This window comes from Furipterus horrens, unplaced genomic scaffold (genome assembly GCF_987537825.1).
Source record: "Furipterus horrens unplaced genomic scaffold, mFurHor1.1.pri manual_scaffold_5, whole genome shotgun sequence".
In the NCBI taxonomy this organism is placed as follows: Eukaryota; Metazoa; Chordata; class Mammalia; order Chiroptera; family Furipteridae; genus Furipterus; species Furipterus horrens.
The window spans coordinates 197,588,488-197,614,502 of NW_028327175.1; the positions used below are offsets into that span (position 1 = coordinate 197,588,488).

General features: G+C 54.7%; 1 protein-coding gene across 1 annotated transcript; it reads left to right on the plus strand.

The window, feature by feature from the left end:
- Positions 1-26,015, plus strand: CHST15 (carbohydrate sulfotransferase 15). Its single transcript, XM_090278711.1, has 7 exons — positions 1-690; positions 1,357-1,696; positions 3,681-3,827; positions 6,775-6,931; positions 20,890-21,046; positions 24,023-24,170; positions 25,593-26,015. Exons 1-7 carry the CDS (start codon positions 145-147, stop codon positions 25,781-25,783), a joined length of 1,686 nt encoding a protein of 561 aa, XP_090134837.1. The 5' UTR covers positions 1-144; the 3' UTR covers positions 25,784-26,015.

The following is a 26,015-nucleotide window of genomic DNA, read 5'->3' on the forward strand; positions in this document are numbered from 1 at the left end:
GGTGCCTCCTCGTTTCTGTATGTTGCTGGTGCTGTCCCACCATCATCTTTAACCACAAGACGCCCTTCAGGTTTTCCAGCGCGGCGTGTGTGCCCCGGACGCCTTGCCCATGGCTTGCTGGGCCAGCCGTCCAAGGCCATTACCATGAGGCACTGCATTAATTGCTGCGTACAGTTGTTGCCTGACGACGCATACACCCAGTGGGCTGGCTGCCCGGGAGGTCCCCATCCCAGTCACCAGGAGGACCCCGCGGGCAAAGGAGAAGACAAAATAGTGTTGCGGGTGGACGGTAGGCAGATGAACTTGCTTGCTGTCCTCGAAGTGAGGGCGGAAGGGAGTGAGAGCTGGGGCGGGCTTTTGCGCTTCAGGAAGGGGAAGCGATGCAGCCTCGTTTTTGGGTTGATAATAATGACCTTGGTGATGGCCTCTTACATCCTTTCTGGGGCCCACCAAGAGCTTCTGATGTCCTCGCCTTTCCATTACGGAGGCTTCCCCAGCAGTCCCGGCTGGATGGACGGGGAAAACGTGGGCGACACCAAAGAGCCTCGCCACCAACCGCCCGTAAATAACGTGTCGTACACGAGGGACTACCCGAGCATTAAATTAATCATCAGCAGCATCACCGCCCGGATTGAGTTCACGACCAGACAGCTCCCAGATGTAGAGGATCTCAAAAAGCAGGAGTCGCATGTGAGTAGCCTTGGGCTAATGCCTGTGGGTGGTTGGATTTAAACAAAAATGGGTGCTTCCTTTTCTGTCACCATCTTCAGGAAAAATTTCTCCAGCGGAACAAGGGCAATTTGACATCCTCGTGGGCCGGGTGCATCAGGAGAGTGCAGCCTGTTTCTGATGTTTACGCCACAAGGGGACTGTGTAATACTAAATGGTGCAGCTAGAAATGTCGACGGGGGACCCCTTCCATACATAATTCCATTCCAGGACGTCTTGTTCAAGATGTCACCATAGTGGTGAAAGCCGCTTTTGAGACCACCGTCATCCTGTTTCTACTCTGTCCGAATTAGTGTTTGTGTCTGATGGCCATGAAATTGACAACGCGTACCAAGATTCCTACTATTTAATCGGACCGTCATGTGAGCGCAGGTGTCAAAGATACATTGTCGCAGAATGAATTTTGTTCCGACTTTCCCCTTCGTTCTCTCTGAAGTTTATTTTTATCTTGGGATAGGAGAGAAAACATGGTCATTGGCTATCTGCCCAGTGTTGCTTGACGTTCGTATTCCATCCCTCTCAGATGATGCTTCTGATTTGAGCGCCGGCATTGTGTGTCAGAGGTCAGAAAGCATTTGGGCTACTTTTCCCAACTGTGTGCCCCCCCTTTTTCCTTTCTCGTTGCAGATGTTTTCGGTAATCCCAAGTAAGTTCCTCCCCAATAGCCAGAGCCCGTGCTGGTACGAGGAGTTCACGGGGCGGAACACCACCGACCCCTACCTGACCAACTCCTATGCCCTCTACTCCAAGCGCTTCCGTTCCACCTTTGATGCGCTGCGCAAGGCCTTCTGGCGCCACCTGTCCCACGCCGCAGGCCGGCACTTCCGCCTGCGCTGCCTGCCCCGCTTCTACATCATCGGGCAGCCCAAGTGTGGCACCACCGACCTGTACGACCGCCTCCGGCTGCACCCCGAGGTGAAGTTCTCCGCCATCAAGGAGCCACACTGGTGGACGAGGAAGCGCTTTGGTGCGTGAGAGCCGGTCCCCGCTGTCAGGGGAGGGGGCCCGGTGGGGGGCCCGGCGCTCTTGCCTCAATCACTCATTCCCACCTTCTGCTCACTGAAGTCGTTGGGGGTCTATGGGGGGAGAGAGCCTGCTCTGGGCTGGGCCCTGTGCTGGGCTCCCCGGGGAGATGAGGAAACCCAGTGACGCAGAGATCAGAGCGTCCACTTGTCTGAGGTCCCAGGCAGACAACCAGCGGGCTGGAACCCAGCGCCCCTCCACCCAGGGAGCGCTGACTGAGTGCCAGCTGTGTGTAGGGCAAGGGGAAGGGTGCAGGATTGGCAGCTCACCTTGTCCTGGAGAGCCTGAGTGCCAGGAGCCCGGCAGACGTTTGTCTGGGGCTGTCCACTCCCAACTGGGTGTCTGCCCCATGGCCCCGCACTGGGAGGGGACAGGAGAAAGAAAGGCTGACGCACGGGCCCGGCTTGCTTCCTGCTGGGTCAGCCAAGGTCCCAAAAGTGTGCTTTGTTTTCTCACACGGGTTGGAATGAAAACCACGTGGCCATCATTCTTGGTGACTGCCCATGGCACCCCTCTTTCCCATGGGGCTGGCCGTGGACCTTGGACTCAGCCCGCCCCTCCTGCAGGCTGGTTTCTGCCCCTCCTGCAGGCTGGTTTCTGCCCCACCCAGCTGAGCCACCCTGCAGCCCTCCGGTCACTGTTTCCTCTCCTTGACCTTTCTCTTCTGCCAGGAGACAGTTGGTCACTGGAGCTCAGGGATGACAAATGCCGAAGTCTGCGCGGGCCAGTGGGTGTTTTCCGTGCAAAGGACCAGGCTGCTGAGAAGGGAATATTAAAAGTTTCCCTAGTGGAACCCAAGTTTAGACCAATACTTCATGCGTTTTCTGACAAACGTTTGACTTAATCTTTTTGCTGTTCCTTGGAGGGGACAGAAGTGTCCATGTGTCTTTGGGCATTCGACAGCAGCAGCTGTAGGAGTCGGGGTGTCATGTTCGTGCCCCTTTGGAGGTGCCCTCCCTCACAGTTCGTGCTTTTCCTAATGGAACCTCGATCCAGCAGGGAAGAGGGAAGCCTGGGGCCATGCCTCTGGAATCTGGTATCCAGGGTGACCTTGAACCTCTTGTATTGTCTGTGGGCCTTCTCTTTTCACTTCCTGTTAACCTCGGGAGCCTTGGTTTGGGAAAGTTTGTGGTTAATACACTTGCGAGGGAAATGTACCCACTTTTAAGGCAGGGGGCTGATGCCAGAATAACTACTGAGTTCAACCCAAGTTCTGTCCGGGGCCCCTCAATACGCTTTATGGTTCAGACAGACAGGCTACTTGATCTCATAGGCCAGGATAGCAATTTTTAACCTTTTTCATCTTGCGGGACATATAAACTAATTGCTAAAATTTGGTGGCGCACCAAAAACTATATTTTTTTGCTGACCTGACAAAAAGCAGGTATAATTTTGATTCATTCACACTGGACAGCCACTGTTATGTTGGCTATTGTCATTTTTAATTTGGCGATCTGAGGGTAAAGAGGTCAGTGCCCCTGACCTAACAGTCAGGTATTGTGCATTTTAAAAAAATCTTGCAGCGCCCAGGCTAAAAGTCGCTGGGCCAGGAGATAAAGCCTCAGATAAAAGTGTCCTTTTCTGGTTGGTGTAGTGTGTGCCCCCGGAGACCATGGCTGCCCGGGCACTTCAGATTCTCACCTTGTGCTTGGGCGAAGCAGCCCCAAACTCTGTGGCCCTCCAAGCAGACACATTTATAGTTCTCGAGCCGTTGTGACATCCTTTTAGTTGCCACTGTTTAGCTTCAGGGTGGTGCATGGCACCCCTTGAGGCTAATGGGTGAAAAGAGGTCAACCAGTTGTCGATGCCTGTCTACCCGCTGCCCCTCCTTCAATTTCCCGGGGTGGGCCTCGGTCACTCCCTGGGATGCCACCAGCCCAGCAGTGGCGGCCTCGTCCTCTGTAACTCCTGCCTCTTGGTTCTTGTAGGAATCGTTCGCCTGAGAGATGGGCTGCGGGACCGCTACCCCGTGGAAGACTATCTGGACCTCTTTGACCTGGCCGCGCACCAGATCCATCAGCGACTGCAGGCTGGCTCTGCAAAGGAGCCTGGCAAGATGAGTAGAATCATGATCGGTACGGCTTCCACAGAGTTCCCACAGCCGGGGCCCAGCGTTGCTCTGCCTGCGGGACACGTGCGGGACACCTGCTGAGCTCGCGTTCCTCACCTGGCCGCTACGCTTACTCCTACGTCACACGTTCGCATCGCTCGCACGGTTTCTATGAAGCAGAAATATTGTCATAGACGTTCTAGGTTCACGGAGACTCGGGGGCACCTGAAATGGCTTACTTTTTAATTTGAAGTTGCCATTTGTTTGTTTTTATTTTAATTAAGCACACGTGCGTCTTTAAATGATAAACCAGTCCAAATTTGGATGGGGAATCATAAATGCAATTATCCAATTAGCATGGCTTTGCAATCCCTGGCTGCCGGAGCCCCGTGGAAACAGCGGCAGCCTCTCCTGAGATACACACGGCCCTGACGTCCCTGCTGACTGATGGCTGTTACGAAAGCCCAGCCCTGGTCAACCTAAAGCCTTTAGACATTCAAAGTGAGGTGGTTTGATGAATAATTATGTATCTAATTCACAATAATGTTTTATTAAAAACTCTCTGCTTGCTCCTTGTATCGGAGAAGCTCGGGAGAAGACATTTGTCCCTGTATATCTTCTGAATGTGAGCAATTGAATCACCCATTTTGCTTAAATTGGCAGGTAACCAATTTAAAATTTTTCCTTAATCTATTATATTTTGATTCTCCAAATTGAGTGAATTTATTAGCAACTAGGAGAAATTGTAATCAACCATTTGAAAGATGGCACTTTACTTATGATTCTCTTGTCCAAGGTGCCTAAACTCTGATTTTTTTTTTTTTTTTTTAAATTTTAGCTCCAAACCAAGTCCTGGGAGCCATATGAGATCATTCCCCTCTCTACTTGCCCCTCCTCCCAAGTGTAAATTGGCTACTAGTTATATTTTTACAGCCTTGGGGTCTAAGCACTCCAAACCACAAGGCTAATTAATATTTGACTCTGACTTGCACCCTGTGTGCCTCTAGGAAAACCTCATCTTCTTATGAAAGAGCTAAAAATATGCATCGTAGGGCCAGGGAATGGAGACTAGGATAATGAATGAAAAAGGAGAGCCTTCACTTGGTTTCCTAATTTCATTCACACCTAGATTTAAAAAGGAAGAATGTAAAGGACAGGTATGCTGCTCTGATACTTACCCAAAGCAGGGGTTGGTGAGCCTTATGGTCGTGGAGAGGCACAGGGAGAGCTGGCCCTGCGCGTGCCACCAACCTGCTCTGTGCCACGTGCCAAGGCTCATGTCCTGGTCCTGACCTCAGTCTGCACGTCTGTAAAATGGGCTTGTGGGACCAGCTCAGTGACGGGCTCCTCCCAGCCTTGAATGTGACTCAGTCCTGCTACAGCTTCTCTGGTGAGATCCTTGGCAGAAGCATAAGGATCTTTCTTCCTCTTGGCCCAGAGGGTCAGACAGAGGGGCCTTTCCTCGGTGGTCTGGGCTCAGGCTGGAGTCATGAAGGACTCCGGGGGCTGGGGTCTCTGGAACTGGGCTCCAGACACACTGAGAGGCGCCTGCCCCTGCTCTCAAGGGCCCCTGCTCTGCTCCAAGTGCTCACGGGAGGCTCTGATTGTTTACTCAATTGTTGGTCTTTGCTCAGACTGTACAGTTTGAGAGAGGAGAGGATTATCTGTCTTGTCTCCCTGATCTATCCCCAATGCCAAGGGCAGTGCTGGGCATATATTAGGCCCCAGATAAATGCTTTCTGGGTGGATGGCTGAAGGCTGGGTGGCTGGATGGAAAGATCAATATGTGGATAGACAAATGCGCTCCTAGTTGTAGAGCCAGTCTATTTATGAGATACAACAATTTGTGCCAATTTAGCTTTGATACGGTTCCTTATTCATCGTGAGTAGAATTTTCATAATTGAAAGCTCTGCTTGTCTTTTCTATATTCTTTGGCATTATCTCTTTAAAAAAAAATAAAAAGATAGAGCAGAATAGAAATTGTCCCCTTGATGTGATTGCACATCCGAAGGAGCCGGGGAGCCCTGCCCAGCCCTGCGTGTGGTGCCGTGGTCGTCGTGAGCAGAGAGGCTGAGTCTTCCGGCTCAGATTCTTCCTGCATGAGTGACTTTGAGATGTATCACAGAGGCCCATGTAAAATGTCAGGAAATGCAGCAGGTGCTTGATCGATTGATACGCCTTTCTTTCTAAAACTGAAGATTGTCCTAAAAAAAAAAAAGTCAGGGAATTCATTTCCATTTGCCAAGAGAGAAATGCTGAAATGTCTGTGTCGGGTCTCACCTCTGTCCTAGAATATTTCACATTTCCATCCTCCCTTCATGCAGAGCGTGAGAAACGGGGCCGGGCACCGTCTTCCTGCTTCCACGGGCAGGGCTGGTGGATGCGGCTGTGTGTGGGGGGGTGCTGGGGTGGATGGGCACGCTGGACCCGACCTGAGACCAAGGTCCTGGGGGGTGGGGGGGGGCAAGCCTTCCTCTCGTTTGTTTTTGGGAGCTCATCTGTGTGATTTCAAGGCAGGACTGACACAGACTGCATCCAGTTTCCTAATGAGGATCAGCTTCCCCAGCTGCCTCTTCATCCCTGGTGCTTTTTGCAGAGAACCATCTTGCATAGTCTCAGTGGGCCCTTAAACTGCCACCGAGCTGTGCACCGTGAGCAAAGTTAAATACTGTGAAATTGGGAGGCCAGGTGCTAGTAGAGTCTCTTTTGCACATGCTGGAGAGAGGAGCCGGAGGACGCGTGCTCAGTGTTGCCCAGATCACCTTGATTTCCAGATTGAGGTCCTTTGGGGGCTGTCACTGTGGCGGGGCAGGGGGAGGGTGTCTTAGCCTCCGCTTCCTAGAGACCAGTCTGCCTGCGTGGCGGACCAGCCCGCGCCCTCGTGGCTGAGTAAGGGGCTGGCCCTGCCCCAGGCTGCTCCGTGGGAGCCCCGCACCCGGCGCCGCTCATTTGCAGTGTCTTCTGTTCCCAGGGGAGGCCAGCGCCTCCACCATGTGGGATAACAACGCCTGGACCTTCTTCTATGACAACAGCACCGATGGGGAGCCCCCCTTCCTGACCCAGGACTTCATCCACGCCTTTCAGCCGGATGCGAAGCTGATCGTCATGCTCAGGGACCCCGTGGAGAGGTGAGGAGTCTAGATTTTTGTTTGTTTGGTTTTTGGAGGCAGAGAGGGGAGGAAGAAGAGGCTGTTTTTCTGAGAACGGTCTCCCTTCTCATCATGAACAAGATTGTGCCCTTTTTTTTTTTTTAAGTAAACAGGCTTCACTTGCAATGCTAGTGGTATTTCTTATGTAAACATTATTCTTGGGGCCATCTTCGCTGTGTCTAAACAAATTGTGGATTGCTTTCGTGGCCATTCTGACCCTGGTCCATAGTCTTCAGCCTCTGGGCAGTTTGAGCTGGGGACATGGGTTTGCTCCTTGGGCCCTGTCAGGAGATGAGAAACGCCCTTGGAGTCTGCGAGGTTTAACTCCTGGTCTCCTGACTTGATCGATGCCTCTTCCCTGTGGGCTCTGAGTGCGCAGGTGACAGAGGAAAAATGACGGACAGGGATGCTGTGTGGTAAAGAGCAGGGTGGCCCAGCGGAGACGCGGCAGAGGCGAGCGTGATACTGAGCAGACAGCGTGGGGGTGGCCAGGCCAGCGCTGGGCAATGCTTAACTCGCTGGTGATGCTGGTGTGGGTGACAGACACTTTCAGGGCTGCCAGGACCTTCACGTTCTGTAGTCCAGTGTCGCCTGACTGATACCACCTCACAAGAGATCCGAAAGAGAGCCCCGGGTCCCCGCCCAGGAGGGCTGGCCCAGCTCAGGGCAGCTCCGTGGGAGAGCTCTTCACACTTGGACACTGAGTCTGTCTTTGGGAGGGTCCATGCATGAGACCAGTTTCTTCCCCATAGAGCTCCACGGACCACATCTAATCGTTCTGAAACGGGACACCGGCAGGTACTGGAGGCAGCAGCCACGCCCTTTGTGTCTTTCTTTTCCTGATTACCTCTTGTCATAGGGTGAAGTGTGGCCTCCCAAAAGATGTGTTGACTTCTAGCCCCCAGATGTGTGAGTGGGACCTTGTTTGGAAATAAGGTCATTGTCACTGTACTTGACTGAGATGAGGTCCTACTGGATTAGTGTGGGCCCCAAATCCAGGGACTGGTGCCCCTAAGAAGAAGAGGGGACACAGGTACACATCGGAAAGAAGGTTGGTGTGACAATGGCGCCAAACTAGTGATGCAGCTACAAGCCAAGGAATGCCAGGAGCCACCAGGAGCCACCAGGAGCTGGAGGCAGAGCATGGCACAGACTGCCAGACTATGGCTCCGGCCCATAGAAAGAGCTGTCCCCGCCCGCCCCTGACTTCAGATTCCTAGCCTTCAGAACTTGGAGAGAATCAGTTCTTGTTATTGTAAGCCACCAGTTTATGGTGATTTGTCACAACAGCCCTCAGACACAAATACAGCCCTGATCTCTTCCGAGGTGGCACACGTTCCTGGTCCCATGTCCTTGCCCAAGGCAACAATAAGGCATGTTCGTTGTGAAAATTTTAGAAAATGCATTGGAAAACTGTCTTCAAAAACACCTCTACTCTCGCGCCCAGATCACGGTTATTTATGTGAGCCGGGCTTCCTTCCAGGTTGCTCCTCCAGGCAGGTAGCATGGGGGAACACAGTCTCACACCTTGTTCCTTGCGTTCCGCGTTGTTGCCCCCAGAGGGACGTGCCTCAACGTCCTGCCCTGGACACCCCTCCCTGAATCTGTCCCTTTTGTGGAGCGCTCAGAACGGCCCTGCAGCTGCAGTGCGGTCTGGTCAGAGGAGAGCGGGACGATCCCTCTGTCTCCGCCCCTTGGTCCCCTTGGTGCCAACCACATGGCACGTCCACCTGCCACAGACGGTCTCCCTGTGCCCGTCCCCTCTGAGTCTGAGGCAGCCCCGTCCCCGGAGCAGCTGCCGTGTCTGCCGGCTGCTTCCCATGCTTGGAGGCAGGAGCTCGGCCCTCTGCTCAGGGAGTGGGCTGGCCCCCCTTGGTTGAGAACAGTTGACAGAAACCAGTGGGGCCCTCGGGTAGACATGACACAGTCAGCCAGCCTGGAGAGGAGGGGCCTGGTGACCCGCTGACCCTCGCCGCCCACGGAGGTGACTTCACAGCTGCTCTGCCCCCTCCCGCAGGCCACCCCCAGCTGCAGTTCACACGGCTGAACATTCTCCTAGGAATGTGCTTTCTGCTCACTGAATGTCTTCCTGTCACATCTGCCTCGTTCCTCATTCAGAGGAAGGCCACGTGGCGCCTCCGTCTCAGAGGGTCAGGTGAAAACTGCAGCCTTTTGTCACTCCTTGGGCACGGAGGGGGACACCAGCCTGTGTCTGGGCTTGGTTTGGTGGGTGCAGCCCTGGTCCAGGCCCTGGGGAAGCCGGAGCTCCCGGCTGGCCGGGCAGACAGGCGTGGCCGTGGCCCCTGTGGCCCGTGGATTCAGCAAGCGCAGAGGGAGAAGGAGCGCCTGGTGGGGGAGGGGGAGTCCCAAAAGGCTGTTGTGGAGGCGCCGAGGCCAGGCTGGGTGTTGAGGGTGAATCAGAGTTTGCCAATTAAACAAAGGAGGAGGGCGGTCCAGGGGCAGAAGTGTCTGGGCAGGGGAATGGGGAGGACGGAGGTAAAGCCGAGTGTGCTGCTCTGGAGGGTGGAGCCAGCTTTCCCGAGTGGCCCTTCTCCCTCCAGTTCTGATTCTGCCCCTGGGGACCTGAGCACTGAGTGCGCAGGACTTTGAATTGGGTGGGGCGCCCTGCTGCCCAGGTGCAGACCCCTGAGTCAGAGCAGTACCAGCCTGGCTCGCCTTTCAGGCCACAACCTCAACCCCAAGGCTCTCTCCCCTGAGCAAGCCCACGGCCCACAGGAGGGCCATTCTGAGTCATCAGCATGTTCTCTCCATTTTTTAAAAAAAAGAACAAATGATCTGTACTGGGAACTGGAAGTTAAGGTTTCTTGCCTTTCTGGTCCTAGACTTAGTAGAATGTTTCATCAGTTACAATGTTTGCTGAGCCCTGATTACATGCCGGGCACCATGCTTGGTGCTGAGCGCACACTCTTTGGTGGACAATGAAGGCATCTCGGGCCCGCCCTCTGGGAGCTGGCATGTGATCAGAGTGCGAGGCGTCAACCCTGTCATGACGGGTGTCCCGGTGCCAAGGAGAAGGGAGGATACACGGTGGCAGCTGGCATCAGGGAGCTGGCCTGCGGGAGTCACCCGCTCCGTTAGTCATCTACAGCTGCGCAGCAAATCTCCTGGAAACGCAGCAGCTTAGAGCAACAGTTCCTGCGAGTCAGAGCCTGGCCTAGCTCTCCCGGGCCCTCCACTTCAGCGTCTTGTCTCTCCTACAGCTGCCATCAGCGGTCACCCGGGTGCAGTCTCATCCGAAAGCTGGACAGGGGAAGGATCGGCTTCCCGCTCACATGGTTGTTGGCAGATGTCAGCTCCTCAAGGGCCGTGTGAGGTGGGGGCCTCCGTTCTTTGTGGCTCTTTGCTAGAGGCGGCCCTCGGTGCCTCGTCCGTGGGCCTCACCAGCCCATCTGCGTGCTTCCCCAAAGCCAGCAAGGGAGGAAGTCCGAAGTCACAAGGGTGACAGCCCTTCCCCTTGGCCATGTTCTGTTGGTCAGAAGCAAGTGACGAGGAGAGGCCAGGGTGTGAATCGCAGGAAGCAAGCATCCTGGGGACCTTCCTGGAAGTTACGTGCCACACTGGCTCTGTCTGTTCCGTGCTCTGGTCCTCCAGGACCTGGGGCCTTGCAGCCAGGAAACGTACGGCAGGGTGGTGCCAGGTCTCGGGGTGGCAGGCCTCCACGTGCGCAGCACAGTGCGTGTTCACGAGCACGTTTTCAGTGTGGGTTAATGATGGCAGCAGCTGTTCCATTGCTTTTTAAACATTTATAAGGATATGGAACAATAGGAATTTCTTCTTTTTAGAAACCAGTGACTCATGGCTTATCCTAAGTGGCTGGCTTGTTTCCCATCCCAGCCAGAAAGGATGATAAATATTGGGTGTTCAGGTCACTCTTGAAGAAACAAACACTGGAGCCCAAGTTCCCACAGCCTAATTGGGTCCTGGGCCATTAGCCATGTCAATCATTCCATGACCTTGCACTTCTGTGTGAGGGAGATTCCTTGGGTTGCTTAACAGCCAGTGGGATTGGGCCAAAGTGTTTATTTCCTTTTACAAATTGGCTCAGAGATAAGGAGGGGTGCTTTTATTTCTCGATTTGGAGTCCCATTTACCCTTTATTTCTATCATTGGTCAAAGGTAGAGGGTTTGAAAATGCTGGTGTTAAACCAGTCACTTTGAAGCTTCCGGAGAAAGATGTAAATGGCAAGTCCACCTCTTTTTCCGGAGGAGGAGAGGATCTGTGGAGCAGATGGGATGGTGCTCATAGCCTGGGCCCGCCCAGAATTCTTGTAAGTTTCTCTGTGTCAGAAATCATCATAATTTAAAACGCAAGTGATGCATTCCTGGGCTGAATCGCCCAGTTAATTAAAAAGAAGCCACTAATTGCCAGCAGAATTTTTCATTTAATTCGATCCTTAAGCGGAAAAGACTGCCCTTCAACGCTGCGCAGCTCAGCCTCCTGCCTCTTCCTTTGGGAGACCGTTGAAGAGTCTGCCTCCCAGTCCCAAGGCAGGGACAGCCCGCAGGAAACACGGCCAGGAGGTGCCGACCCCTCTGACGCCGTCCACTGAAGGGACACTGAGGGGGTCGTCACGCACCATCTGTTAAGGATTTTCCCATCGCTGTAGTTTGGTGTTAATTCTGTGTGTAGTCTCAATGCACCGCGTGGGAGCAGCCCCCACAGGAGCGGTTGCTTTTCCCGTTTTATGGTGACGAGTCAAAAGGGAGGGAGAACTCCGCTCAGTTAGGAGCGAGAACTTGATTTTGACTAAGTGCCTTGCGCCTTGGAACCTGGGGTGGTGTTTTCTCCATTTGCTTCTATAAACGGATTTTTAGCAACCACTGGTCTTGTGAAATAAGCAGTTTATGATGATCAACTAGGAACGAAAGGAATGAGGCCCGTAGTCTGCAGTCTGGCGTGCGGACAGAGAGTGATGAGCAGGAGCCCCGGGCTCGTAGCCTTCGCTCCATCTGCAGAGTGGGTGGTGGGGTGTGGGGGTGTGAGCAGATTGTGAACGACGATCCTGGCAATAGAGACCACAGCCTCAGTGGAACAGATGGTCTGCGTTTGAACCCCAGATCTGCCACTCACTGACTGTGTGACCTCAGGCAAGTGACTTAACCTCTCTGTGCCACATTTCCTTGTTGGTGAAATGGGGGAAATATCCTACTGCTAGGGTTGTGAGAATTAAATGACAAGACATATGAAAAATATATAATTATTAGCATTATTATTAGGTCTCCATAGTTGCAACTAATCATAACAATAAGCAAACTGAGCATGCCTTGATGTGCTAGATGCAGTATATACACTGGAGAGTAAAATCCTCCCATCCGCCCTCCTGGAGCCTGTCTGGTTGGGGTGGGGACATGCCTCAGCGAGGTGACCTAGCATTAACTAAGCACCTGCTGCAGCCTGGCTCTGTGCCATGCCCTGTCCAGGCATTGCCTCCTTTGGGCTTTGCCAGCAGATGAGACAGCTGAGGTGATGTGCTCTCAGGTGAGGCATGTGGGCTCAGTGGCGCTAAGGCACCTGAACAGAGTCACCTGGTTGGTGAGTGGCCAGGCTGGCTTGGTCCCATGTCAGCTGGCTGAGAAACAGTTTTCACCCCTATCGTAGGTCGGATCCCTGGAGGCAGCCCCTGAGACGGCCATGAGGGGAAGATGATAAGGGGCGCATGTGGGACAACCTGTGAGCTCTGGGGCTGAGATGGCCCTTCAGAGTGGTCCCCAGTGAGACATCTCCCACCGACCAGCCGTTGGCTGTGGTCTGCCCTGGCAGACTTGACCTTGGGTGTGGCTGGTCCTTTCAAGGGAGCAATTTCTGGGAGGGACTGGATGTGAGCCATCAGCAGGATGACTCCCCACTTTTGCAAAGGTCTGTAAGTGGTCAGTACCCAGTCTGGGTGGGCGCCTAAGCCCAGACTCGGCTCATTCGCTTATCTCCCCGTCAGAGAGAGCAAGACGCCAACCTGGGAAATACCCAGCATGCCTTGCAGGAGCTGAGTGGCATTGATGCTTTTGAATTCCCCCTCATCTCTGGCTCGAGAATCTCTCTCGCTCCTCAGCCGGTGCTGCAAACCTTCCGCAAACAACCCAGCGTGTCCAGGTCGAGGCGGGAGGGAGCACTGGCACCCCAGCATCGGGCAGTGTTCTCCCTGTAACAGACTTCCCTGAGAATCAGGAAGCAGGCTGTGCCCAGCATGGGGGGCGGGGCGGGGATCAGTCAGGAGAACTCCCCTGTGGGCAGGTGGTGGACTGGGGAGAATGGCCATTGGGGTATAAAGCTTGTGACGAGAGCGACAGTCCATCTTCCGTGCCCCCTCCCACCTGGCACTCCCTCTCACCTTTTCTCCCTGAGCTTTGGGAGGATTAAGAATTATAAGCGGCCATCTTGAGGAAGACTGCTGCAGAGGGTCTCTGAGCTGCCTCTGAATTTCCTCGTGGATTCATGCATTTTGCTTCCCGGAAGCTGCCTGTCTGGGTGGTAACTGACACACCTTTGTGTGGGCCCTGCAAGTGGCATGAGGTCACCTGATCGGCTGAACTGTGAGCCTCTATAAGCAAGGGAGTGTGGCCTCAGACCTTGCCCTGGGGGCAGGGGGAGAGGTGGCCCCGCTCAGGCCAGGACAGCTCTGCCTGTGACACTTTCTCCGAAGGCTGCTCAGACTAACCGCCTGGTGAGGGCCCACATCTTGGCGGTGGTGGGAGAAGAACCATCATGCCGAAGATTCCTGTGTTGAACAGTGTTTTTTTGGGACATGTTTACAAAGCCTCTGGCAGCCCTCAGCGTCCCGCAGGACTGTTTGCGGAGGGCGGTTCTGCGCGGTGAGGGTCTCGCGGGGAGAAGCGCCCGTTGTTTCTCAGTCTGCAGACACTCCGAGGCTAGACGCTTGCTGACAGCCGGGCTCAGGTGGCATGGGGTGCCCACTCTGGGCCACCTGGTGCAGTTCAGGGAATGGGGGGGCTGCACGTGTCACATGCGAGCCAGCCCTGGGGGCTCCCTTGGAACCCTGGCGGGGCGGGGCTGCTGCCTCAGCCCGGGGTGGCGGCCGGTCCTCTGTGTGCTGGCTTTGTCACCACCAGACATTTGCTGGCAGGGTCCCCGGATCATGGGGAAGTGCTCTGGGAACCACACCAGGCTCGTAGATAAAAGGTACATTTGGTGTTGCCTCCGAGAGGTCCTGCCTTTCATTCTGCTAACATCTACCAAGGACTCAGGATTGGATGGTATAGAAGAAACCAAGGTTGACCCAGAACTCCACTGGCATCAAGGGGAAGAGAAGACCATCCCCCAAAGACCCGTGAGCTGGAACCTTTGCATCCATTGGGACATTTTAAGCCCAAACCTGCGTGTTCATCTGTGTCTCCCACCTATACAGCCTAAGGTCACTCTGGACATTTCCTCCAGATGAGCTGGCCTGGCCAGTCCCGCTTCATGGTCGCCGGTGATGAGATGTTCACAGGTTGTGAGTCCGTGGAGCGGAAGAGCCTCCTTTCTTCTTCATTACATGGACTTTTTTCCTTGTAGGAAATACATATATACTTGATCATGATTGATGGCACCAAATCAGAACTTGGGAAGCGATCGATCAGTGAGTTGAATGTGGCTGCCAGCAAATGGAGAATAATGAGGGGCTGCTCTGGCTTTCACTTTTGTAATCACAGGTGTTACCCTCCAGGTGGCCATAGAACCGTGCAGTGTCATGGCGGGGGCGGTTAACTGGAAGACATGCAGGCGCCCACCTCTCAGGGGCTCCTGGCTGAAGAGGTGTCACTGTTCAGATATGTGTCATTGAGAAGCAGGCTGGTGGCCTTGGAGGAGCACAGGGACGTGGGGGCCAGCATGGCCTGGGTGAGCCGGCCCGGGAGTGGTCAGCTGCTCCCAGCCACCCAGCCCTTCAGTATCACCCACCACCGATCTCTCCACCAAGCGTGGGTCTCTGAGACGTCCCAGTGAAGGAGCAGTAACTGGAAGAGATGGCGCAGCTCAAGGCCACGGAGAGCCTACACTTGAACTTGACCTGGCAGCTTGTGTTTCATGTGGCTGTGGGCTTGGGGATCTGAATGACTTCTGATATCAGCCCCTCTGGGATCTGAGAGGTTAAAACTAACAGCTTCTTTTGGGGGCGATGAAAGCGCTAGGGAACTAGAAGTGGCGCTGATTGTGCTACTAAATTGTTCCCATTACAAGGGTGCGTTTTATGGCATATGGATTGTTCCTCACCTCAAAAATGTTACAAAGAAACATTATGGAGGGAAGAGAAACCAGCCCCGGGAGAGGTTTCACCACGCGGGCGTTTGAGTTGGAACTTGCAGAGTCCCTGCCGATGAATATTGGGAGTCCCGTGGTGAGTCCTGAAATTATGATGGACTCTGGACACTGCCTGGCCTCTCTGATGCTCTGGGTGCGCCTGTGTTCTCTGATGCTCTGGGTGCCCAGCGCGGTGTTCCATGAACACGCTGGCTTTTCCTGATCGTGGCAATGAAGTCCCTCGTGTTCCTCCTGCCTGCTTGTTTGCTGCTCTGTCATCACATGTAAATGCTTTTCAGTCTCCTGTAACTTACTGACTCGTTCTGGGACAGAACTGACTTTTGCTTCTAAACCACTCTGCACCCGAAACACTGAAACGTCAAAACCAAACAAAAACCCAAAAGTAGCGGCTCAGGTGGCTAACACCCCATCTAGTCAACTGTTGGTTTGGCGCCATCCCTAAACTATGAAGCGGGGGGGCCACGTGCTACTGGATCGGTGGGCTTTGGGCCTGGGTGTGGTGAGGTCCCAACCCTGCGACTCCTGGGCCACGTGACCTGGGGACTATTCTTAATCTCTCTACATGTCAGTCTTCTCGTAAGCCGGGGTGGTGATGGTCGGCGAGTACCTCGCGGGGTAGCTGTGAACGAGGATGGAGGCCCGGAGAGGGACGGCGCTCGGTACCCATGCGGCCGCATCGGGGGTGGACCCCGGGAAGATCCGGGGAGCTGAGCCTCTACAGCGCTCACGTGAGCCTGGGTTGGAGGAGGAGCCCACGAAATCATGCTGCCCCTGTTTTCATGGGGGTCTGTGTACCCGCCTCTGCTCACACGGCCTCAGAGCCGTGCCCGTCAGTGCCGTTGAAGAAATTCAGCAGTGGCCTTGGGGTGACTGTCCAGGTTTTACGTGGTGGGGCCTTCAAACTCCACTGATGGCTACTCTTTGGCCTTGCAGGGAGAGACGAGGTCCCTTCCAGAAGCAGCAGGTTAGGGGGCACCCCCAACACACATGCCCGACCCCACCCTCCTCCAGGAGCGCCGCACCCCCGGGACCCCGCAGCGCAGCAGGCCTGGAGTGTATTTGGACTTATATTTGGAACGGCTTTTGGAAACAGTCACAGCCAAATGTAACACCCATCTGTTTGGGACGGTTTAAGAGTAAGAAAATGAGGTGCTTCTGCAGGAGCCTTGGCAGCCCACAAACTTGGTGCTGGCTGGGTGTCAGGGTCCGCTGGCCCCCGCTCTGCCTGAGGTCTCATTCCCTCCAGCCCTGGGGGCTCCGGCTGCTGGGCCACTCGCTTCATGCTGGACAGACCCAGCTGAGACGTGTTCCCATGAATCAAACCGGTCTCTCTTCCTGAACCTTCTATGGACTAGTCAGTCCTTCGGGGGTGTTGGGACAGAGCTCCTGGCTCTGGACAGGCATCCTTCCTGCCAAGCCTTGTTTCTCCAGTTGGAACAGCTTTCCCCCCTCATCGTTGGGCTCCCGGCACCTAAGCAAGTGTCCTTAGAGGCCCCGACCTGCCAGGGTGGGGCAGAGCAACACCCTCCCACATTCTCAGTGCCTTACCTCTATGAACGTGTCCTGAGGTCACATCAGTGTGCCTGCGGTCTTGTGATGACTTATGATGTTTATGTCAACGAAACCCTCTATGTGTTTTCCCTGTGGACCTCTTTCCCCGGCTGCATCATTGTCTAGTTGATTTTAAAGACCAAAACGTTGACGTCCATCCAGGTTTACCTCTTTACATTAGAATTTTTTCTGACTGTGCCGGTGCCAGTGTTTGAGGCTCGTTTGGATACTTATCCTTGATGTGTTCACCATCCTCGTGATTTTCAGAATCGTTTTAACCCATCAAGTGGCTTTCACTCATCCAAGGTCATTACCTGACTCTTCCACCCCACCCCCCGGAGGGTAGTTGTGGGGACATCCTGGCATTGTTAATGGCAGACAGTCTTAGGAGGCGTTAACCTAATTCTTTCGGGGGACCCAAACATGCTCCCCCCAAAGCAAGAGCCTGTCTTTTGCTTTTGCCTTCCTTCTTGTTTCTCCGTGGGAAAGCTGGCCATGTGGTCATTGTTTCTGTGCACATTCAGGGACTTCCTGGGCCTCAGGGTTGGGGAGAGGTGCTGGCGACAAGAACTGTAGTCTCCCCGTCTCCCCGGGAATTTGGGTTTAGAATCACTGTGGGTTTCCAACGGCTATTGTACAGATGACCATGAATTTGACAGCTTAAGATAACAGAAATGTATTCTTTCACAATCTGGAGGACCAGATTCCCAAATCAAGGTGCCAGCCAGATTGGCTCCTCTGAAGGCTCTGAGGGACAGTGTTGCATGCGTCTCCCCAGCTTCTAGTGGCTTCCGATCATCCTTGGCGGTCCATGTCCCCAGTCCCTGCTTCTGCCGCCACATGGTCTGTGTCCTTCCTCTTCTTATGAGGACACCAGTCATTGGACTTAGGATCCATGCTACATCCAGGATGATCTCATCCGAAGACCTGCAACATAATGACATCTGCAAAGACTCCATTTCCAAATGAGATCCCATTCACTGCACAGGGGATTAGGACTTGGACGTGTGTTTTGGGGAAGCTACTGAGTCCAAATGGGAGGTGGCCGATGCGTTGGTGAATAAAGTCCTGCTCAGATGTTTGCCAGTAACGTGGGGCGTGAAGGGCTTGTCCTTAGAGACATGCATCCCAGCATGGGGTGGCTTTAGGGAATCCCAAAGCCCATCGCCCATTCTGTGGGCAGACCCAGGGCCCCGGGGGGAACCAAGGTGCTAGCAACATGGCCCCTCATCCTGGCCTGGTTCTGAAAGGCCGTGACCCTAACCCACAGAAGGTGGGGTCCTGAGTTCATTTCACTGCACCCCAAACAGATGCAAATGAGCCATCTCAGCCGCGCGGGGCTGGGCTTTCCTGGTTGGAATACTGGACGTGTCCCAGTCTTTCCCCCAAATTACTTCTTGATCTCTAAAGAATTGTATGGAATCAGCAGATTCTTCACAAAGTTACTTTATATTTAAAATAGAGGCAGCTTTAGGGGCTCTTGTTTTATTTATGAGCCAAATGTCTACAAGAAATGCTATTACCACAAAATAAGCTCTCAGTCTGAAAAGCTTAAGTTTGGGGTTTTTTAGGTAGTAATTTATGGGATAGAATTCCTGTCCCACCAGAGTTTGGATAGTCCTTCGGGAGTCTTTGGTAACAACTCTGGACTTGGATTGCCTGTTGCAGTCAGATTTTGGGTTCTGACTGGTGTGGCTCAGTTGGGTGAGGGGTCGTCTCACAAAGCCAAGGGTCGCCGGTTCAATTCCCAGTTGGGGCACATGCCTGGGTTGCAGGTTGGGTCCCCAATTTGGGGGCCTGTGAGAGGCAACCGACCGATGTTTCTCTCCCTCTTTTTCTCCCTCCTTTCCCCTCTCTCTAAATATAAAATAAATACATAAATAAAAATAGATCATGATGACAGTTTTAAAGGCGTCTGGTACTTCTCATGGACATCGTTTCTTGGGCTGAGCCGCATCGATAGGACTGATAGGAAACGTGTGAGCCAGGAAGGGGACCCAGCAGACCCATTGCCTCTGGGCACCCCTTGGCGCACACAGCTGAACGGCACTTTGAGGTCCATGCACATCTGACTGTGGCATCCATCCATCAGCCTTTTCGGTTCCATTCACTATAGCTGGCCCGCAGTGACAGGTGTCTTGTTTCAGAATTGAAGAATGGCTTCTTTTCAGAGAGGGAATCAGCCCAGCTCATGCTGGGGACACGAGTAATAGGCGGATGTAATGCCACCCTGGTACAGTGCCCAGGCGAGCTCGGATCTGGGGGTGAATCGCGTACCAGTCACTGAGCGTCTCTCACGACCCATCTTGAAGCAAGTCCTTCTGGAGCGTGTGTCTGACCAGGCTGAGAGGGACGAAGCACTTCCCTTCCAGAGTGTTCGGTTTTGAGGCCCTCTATGGGCAGATCGTAACCATCTAAAGGCTCCTCAGCAGCGTCCCCTGTGGACATTGGCTGCGGGTGATTTCTGAGGGGCTATGCCCCAGGGCCAGTGGTGAAGCAGACCTGGTCCCTAAGAAGCGATGGGTGTTCTCATTATTAGTGAATCTTTGTGTCCTACTGGGACCATCACCAGAAGGGAAGGGTGACAGAGAAGGACCGCTCGCCGCTGACCAGAGCCGAAGGGCACAGGCGGTCTCAGCAGGAGTGTGTGTGGCCCGTGCTGGGCGCGGCAGAAGTGCTGTGTGCCATTGGCCGTGTGCGCGTCGTGTCCCCAGATGTGGGTACGTACAGCAATAGGGGGGGCTGAATCGCCTTCAGTGGAAAGAGGGGAGCCAAGTTGGAGAAGCTGGGGAAACAAAGTCTGGAGCTGAGAGGAGAGAGAACCGTGGCGCTGTGGAGCCAGTGGCCGGTCCGTCGGCATGTTTCCCCTTGGCAGCTGGGTGCTGCGTGCGCCAGCGCGCCACGCCCAGAAGGGCCGCGTCACTCAGGAATGTGCATTAAAAGGCACAAGACAGAGCGAAGCGGGGATTTTTGAAAACCAAAACGGGGGTAAAGAACTTACCCTCTCTGCAACCAGGCTGAGGAAGCGTGCAACTGGGAAGCTCTGTGAGGGGAAGAAATGACTGGGTGACAATGGGATGATGATCCGCTAGCCTGCGGGTACTGTCCTCTCAATTCCCCACAATTTAATGATCAGAAAGGGTCCATGATAACAGATATGTTATCCCACCTGTGATGTTGGAAATATAAACTATGCAGACATATGCTTGGGTTGGCACAGGAAATTTCTGGGAGGATATTTAAGAAACCCATAACAAGGCATCGTCACCTCTGGGGAACCTAACAGGGTTCTTCCTGCAGGCAGGTCGAGGTGAGCAGACTTTGCCTGGGGGTGGTGGAGGATGAAGAACCTGGTCAGATCGGGAGGCCGGGGGTTTTGTGCCTAAAACTGGGTCATGCAAAGACAGACCCAGAAATCCACAAGTTGAGGCCTAGCTGAGAAGAAGGTTCGGAGGAGCCTGGGTCAAGTTTGGTCAGGGAGAGACCGTCAGTTCCTGTACGAAAACACTGTTTCACACATGTAGTGGTGTCTGTATGAAGAGGCCCGTGTGTGTGATGGACACACAGGCCCAGAGGTGTGTGCATGCCCGGGGATGTTGTTTGTACACTGTGTTGAAAAGGAGGTCCCTACCAATCTAGAGAGACACATTTCATACTGTTGTTTCCAATGGTTGAACGTCTGTGGAAGGGACCGGGACTTCATGCGGAATTGCAATACTGCAAGAGCGACAGATGTTCTCGTTCTTTCTGCCTCCGAAAGAGGAGGGAGAATGGGAAGGAGCGTAAAGTTCATGGCCTCCTTCTGCGGCTGTACACTGGGTGTTGTTCTGCAGCTCCCTTGTTGCTGTGACGGCGGCCATGGCCGGAGGTGGCAGGATGGCACAAAGGAAAAAACCTGTGGGGGTTTGTCTGGGGCCCATGTAGAAGGGTCTGAGTCCTGGAGGGCCTGGGGGGCCCTGGGGAGTGGGGGGCCTGAAGGGATGGGGGAACGTGGCTCAGGGCAGGGGAACAAAGAGAAACGGGAGGGTTGTAATGAATAGAACTGGGTCAGGTAATCGCGCATTGATTTCCATTCGCCGGCGGTAAAAATCCCTGTTTATTTTATGCGCAGGTTGTACTCAGACTATCTCTACTTTGCAAGTTCAAATAAATCTGCGGATGACTTCCATGAGAAAGTGACGGAAGCGCTGCAGCTGTTTGAGAATTGCCTGCTCGACTACTCGCTGCGGGCCTGCGTCTACAACAACACCCTCAACAATGCCATGCCTGTGCGTGTCCGCAGCCCGGCCTCCTGCGGAACGGGCTGCCTTGTGGTGATTATGCAAATGGCGAGGGATGAGGATTTTAGCATAGAAGCTCAGAAAAGCGTTTTAATGTGCAAATGACTCCCACCCCACCCCACCCCGCCCCCGCCTCCGCCTTTGAGCCCGTGGCTGATCAAAAACAAATCTGTGTGGGCGTAAAAGGGAAAAACGGTGCTCCTTTCAGCTGGCACCCGCCTTCTCCCCGCGCAGCTCCCGGTGACAATGCTCTCTCCTCCCTCTGCATGGGAAGGAGGGTGCCTTTAGGAAGATCACCATTCGTGAGGCTTGGAGAACACACCGTGCCCTTAGGATTGGCCGACCTGCGCGCACCCAGCTCTCAGCCTGTCCTCACATTCTCTCCAATGGCGGGTTGTTTGATCGGTTTTAAAAATTACCCACCGGGGACTTCCAATGCTTCTTTGACTGGGTCTCCACGGGAAAGTATTTTCTTTTCTCTCATTTGCCTTTAGGAATATAGCTATACATTTTTGGCATTTTTTTTTTTAAATGCAAAAGAAGCTGGTAGTGGTGAATTCAGCCTGTTTTAGCTAAGGGATGGGTTTCCACTGTGCAGCGCCCTGGCTTGTCCGGGGTGTCTTTTCTGCAGGTTTGGGGCAGCAGGTGAGCCTTCTACGGTGAGGCTAATGTCCCCTGCCCCAGGGTGTGGTTCACAGGCCTGGCTTTGCTGATCGTGTCACGTGGGAAATTCACAGACAGATCTGCTTGAGGTGGAGGCTTGGAACCCCAACAGGTGGGCAGGGTTCAAGGTCCACAGGGCGTCCTACTGGGAGGCAGACGCAGCAGGAAGGAGTCCAGGCCGTGCTGCTGGAGTTTGTAGGTTGGCGGGGAAGCTGCGTGAGGGCACCAGTAACCACAGAATTGGGCTGGTGGTGCGGGACAGGAAGAGTGGCCTTCGGAGCCAGACAGTGGTGTGGGTTCAGTCCCCGGGCTGGGCATTGACTAGCTGTGTGACTCTGGGCAGGTGTCCTAGCTTCTCTGAGCCTCATTGCTTCATCGTAAAAGGGTGGAGATAATACCACCTTCCCAGGCTGTTCTGATGCTTAAAGAGGGCTAGTGCATCGATCTGTGGGGCAGGAGAGAAACCACTGGCCAGGGGCCTGTAACAGACTGGCAAAAGGCAGACCAGCGAGAGAAGTATTCTGTCACCCACGGCCAGGTCGGGGGCGGGCATCAGCTACCTTAAACAGCCCCAAGCTGTCACAAACACCTAGCTCCTGTCCTTCTAGAAAGTTCTCTAGTAGCAAAGGCAGGCTCTCTGGTAGAGATAAAGCTTATCTCTCGCCAGAGAGAATTGAAAAGCTCTGGAGACTGATGACTTAACAAGAGGACAGTCTGACGGTCTGTCTGTCAGAGTCGACACACATTTATTTCCGGGGCTGCACGTCCTCATTCCCTGTAGCTGTGGCCCTGCTGAGATCAGCGTAGGGGCTCGTGCATAAGGGAGCGCAGCCAGGGGGCTGGAGGCAGCCAATGATTTGGGGGACAGCTTACCCTCTAATTGTTTTTCTTCCTCCACGTCCTCCCACACAATTAGAAAGAGGATGAAATGAGAAAGGAACAGGGAGCTGAAACCAGCGGCATCTGCACGGATCGTGTCAAGTGTGTCATTGTCTGGCTGTTGCCGGGGTGTTCAGCAATTCCACCTGCGAGACAGATGAGCCGGGGCACCTGGCCTCGTGCGGATGGGACGAGGAAGAGCCACGGCCCCTGTCCTTGAGGGGGGCCAAGGTTGAGCTAGGGAGGAAAGGAAATACAATGTCAAAGTGTGTCAGCCTGAGGACCTGAGCGGGGAGGTGGGACCTGGGGAGCTGGAAGTTCAGGCCACTCCAGGGACTTCCACACACACGGGCCAGGGAGGCTTGGAGCAGGGACCAGGCATTCAGGGACTAGAGATGGGAGGACCAGTCAGGTGAGAATGCAGGCAGGTGCAGACAGGGCCTGAATAAAGGGAGCGGTGCCGAAGTAGCCGAGGGACGCAGAGGGGAGACAGGGATGGAGCAGGGGCCCTGCATGCCCGGGGAGAGGTGTGGCAGGGGTCCGAGCGCTGGAGGAGAGGCCTCACGTGGAAGGGGATGGGCCGCTCTTCCTTGGAGCTTTGCCGAGAGCCTAGGGCCAACTTCAAAGTAGAAGGAACGGTCCCCAAGACTGCTCCATCACATACTGTCCACATGGGTGACTGTTAGTCTTTGTCCCTCCTGGAGGTCAGGTGCCTACCACGTGGCAAAGTTCCTGTCAAACCTCATGGAGTTAGACTGTCCAGTGGTCGGACCCCCCGGTGGGCAGAGACTCTCATGCCAGGCAGGACATTCAGCTGGCCCAGAGGTCAGCTCCAGCAGCCCAGGACAGAGGCCGGACCTCTCTTCGGGTAAGGCTAGTTCTTCCCTACGCAGGCTGCTGTTTGACACGAGGGAAGGTCCGGAGGGAGGACAAGGACCCCCCCTCCCACCCAGAAGTGCTTATATTCAAATGTGCACACACTCTCATGGTCACAGATGTCCATGCGGCCCCAGGCATTAACGGCTCACTCGCCTGGCTTGTCTTTAAGATGTTTGTAGGCATTTTTCGCGGCTGTCGTGTGCTGGGCAGAGGAGCAGAGACAGCCAGGTTATTGTGCAAAGGACATTCCCCCCATTGGTGGCTCTTCCCTTGGCCTCTTCCGGTGTCTCAGTCCTCACTGGGAAAGGTGTTTGCAGAGCTACTGACAGGGTTGTCATGAGGATTAAATGCACCCTTGGTGGGACTCCTTGCAAGAAGCAAGAAGGCATGGCGTTTGAAGCCCAGGGTCTGAAGACAGTTGTTTGCTAGGATCACTCTGTGGGGCTGGTTTGTAGTGACGCGCCATGATACCTTCGCAGAAGTGCCTTATGGCGCTGGGGGAGATTAGCCTGGAGTAACGCCTGCCTCCTTCTCTGGCCCTAGGTGAGGCTGCAGGTGGGTTTGTACGCTGTGTATCTTCTGGACTGGCTCACCGTTTTTAAAAAAGAACAGTTCCTCGTCCTTCGCCTGGAAGACCACGCATCCAATGTCAAGTCCACCATGCAGAGGGTCTTCCAGTTTCTCAACCTCGGTACGAATGTCAGAGGGCTGGAGCTCCAGGGATGCTGGCTCTTGGCGGGACTCGCCGCGTCACGGGCAGACCCCCTGAGCCGGCCAGGGGCGGGCTGAGCTGGGAGGCCATTCAGCGTCCATTTGTGAGGCGCCACCCGCACACGGGGCCTGGTGTGTGGTGTGATGAGGGGTCCCTGGGGAGGAAAAGACGGCCCCTTATCTGGGAACCTGTGGTCTCCTGGGGGGAGAGGAGAAGCCATGGCTCAAATACCTGGCGGAATGATGAGGAGGGTCAGCGTAGTCGCAATGGGTGCATCCAGGGGACTCGGGGTCCCAGCTGCTGAAGGGAGCGTGGAAGGAAGTAGTCACTAGTCTGTGAATTGAGTCGAGGATGGACAGGACACCGGGGGGGTGGCTGGAATCGTCCTGCGGAGGCCACAGGGCTAGCAGGAGGCATTGGACAGGGCATTGCATTGTCTCGAGCACAAGGTCCCCTGGAATCTCAGTCATGTGGCCGAGTGGTGGCTCCTGGGCCGCTGAGGTGCAGAAATCTCCTTGTCCACTGCGGGATTTGGGACCCTTTCGTCATCTGAGTGGCTTTCTCCCCTTCCTGGAGAGCTGGTCCGTGCGGTGGCGTGTGATTACTTTCTCCTTCTAAGGTCTGAGCCCACTTTGCTTTAGCCCCCTGTAGACTCTGGCTTGAACGAGCGTGTCTTTAACCCCCAAGATGCACAGTAAGGCCAGTTCTGCTCCTTCTGTTTCACACACTGAAGGACATGGGCAGATCCCAAGAGCCTGGGGCCAGAGGCCTGAGCAGTGAACTGACAGTGGGCGGAGCCAGTGCGGGGCTGCTGGTCCGGAGGGCTGGGATGGAGATGCAGCTTCAGGGGGCAGCTCCTGCCGGCTTATTCCGGGGCCTTTCCCCACTGACGCCCTTGCTGCAGGCAGAGGGTCAGCTGGTGGGGTCTCAGGGCACAGACAGCCCCCCTCCTCCCCACTTCCTACGGCCACTTCACAGCAGGACTCAGGGTGAGCTCGGGCCCAGACGTGGGGTCTTGTGCATCCACAGTCCGAAGTAGACGTGACGGAAAATCTAAGTGCACGGCTGCACCTGGCAGGTTGCACAGGGACAGGCTAGTGGACTGGGACCCCGCGCCGACGGGCCATTGGAAGAAAACCAGGTGGAGAGGTGTGATGGGCCGCAGGCCTGAGTGCCGGGGGCACCTCCGAGGGTGGGCGCCGAACATGGCCTGCAGCCCACAATTGCTTGTGCTGTGTCTGCCGCCCACGGTTGGCAGCTCCACGGTGGGTCCAGCCCATGACTTCTCTCCAGACACGTTCTCAGGGAACGGAAGCCGCCATTTCAGCCCGAAGCACGGCTGGGGTTTCTGCAAGGTGCCTTTGCTTCCTGCCTCACGGGGTTCTTTTCTCTGCCTTCCAGGGCCCTTAAGTGACAAACTGGAAGCCTTGATGACAAAGAGCCCCGCGTCCAACGCCCGGCGTCCCGAGGACCGGAGCCTGGGGCCCATGTGGCCGGTCACACAGAGGATCCTGCAGGACTTCTATGGGCCTTTCAACACGCGGCTGGCGCAGGTCCTGGCGGATGACGCATTCACCTGGAAGAAGACGTGAGCCTGGCTCCTGCCTCCGGCCCGGGGCCTGCAGGGTCACTTGCTGTGATTTAAGAACCTCTCTCATGGGGAACCGTTGTACTCAGCGTGGAGAAAACCCCGAGATTCGAGGCTTCTTTCCCTTCCAGGCACATGTTTATCGTAACCTTCCAGAATTTCCTTTGCCATGTCAAACAGCCTGGCAGTTGACCCTTCACGATGCTCCTCCACCCAAGGCCACTGGAGGCCCTACT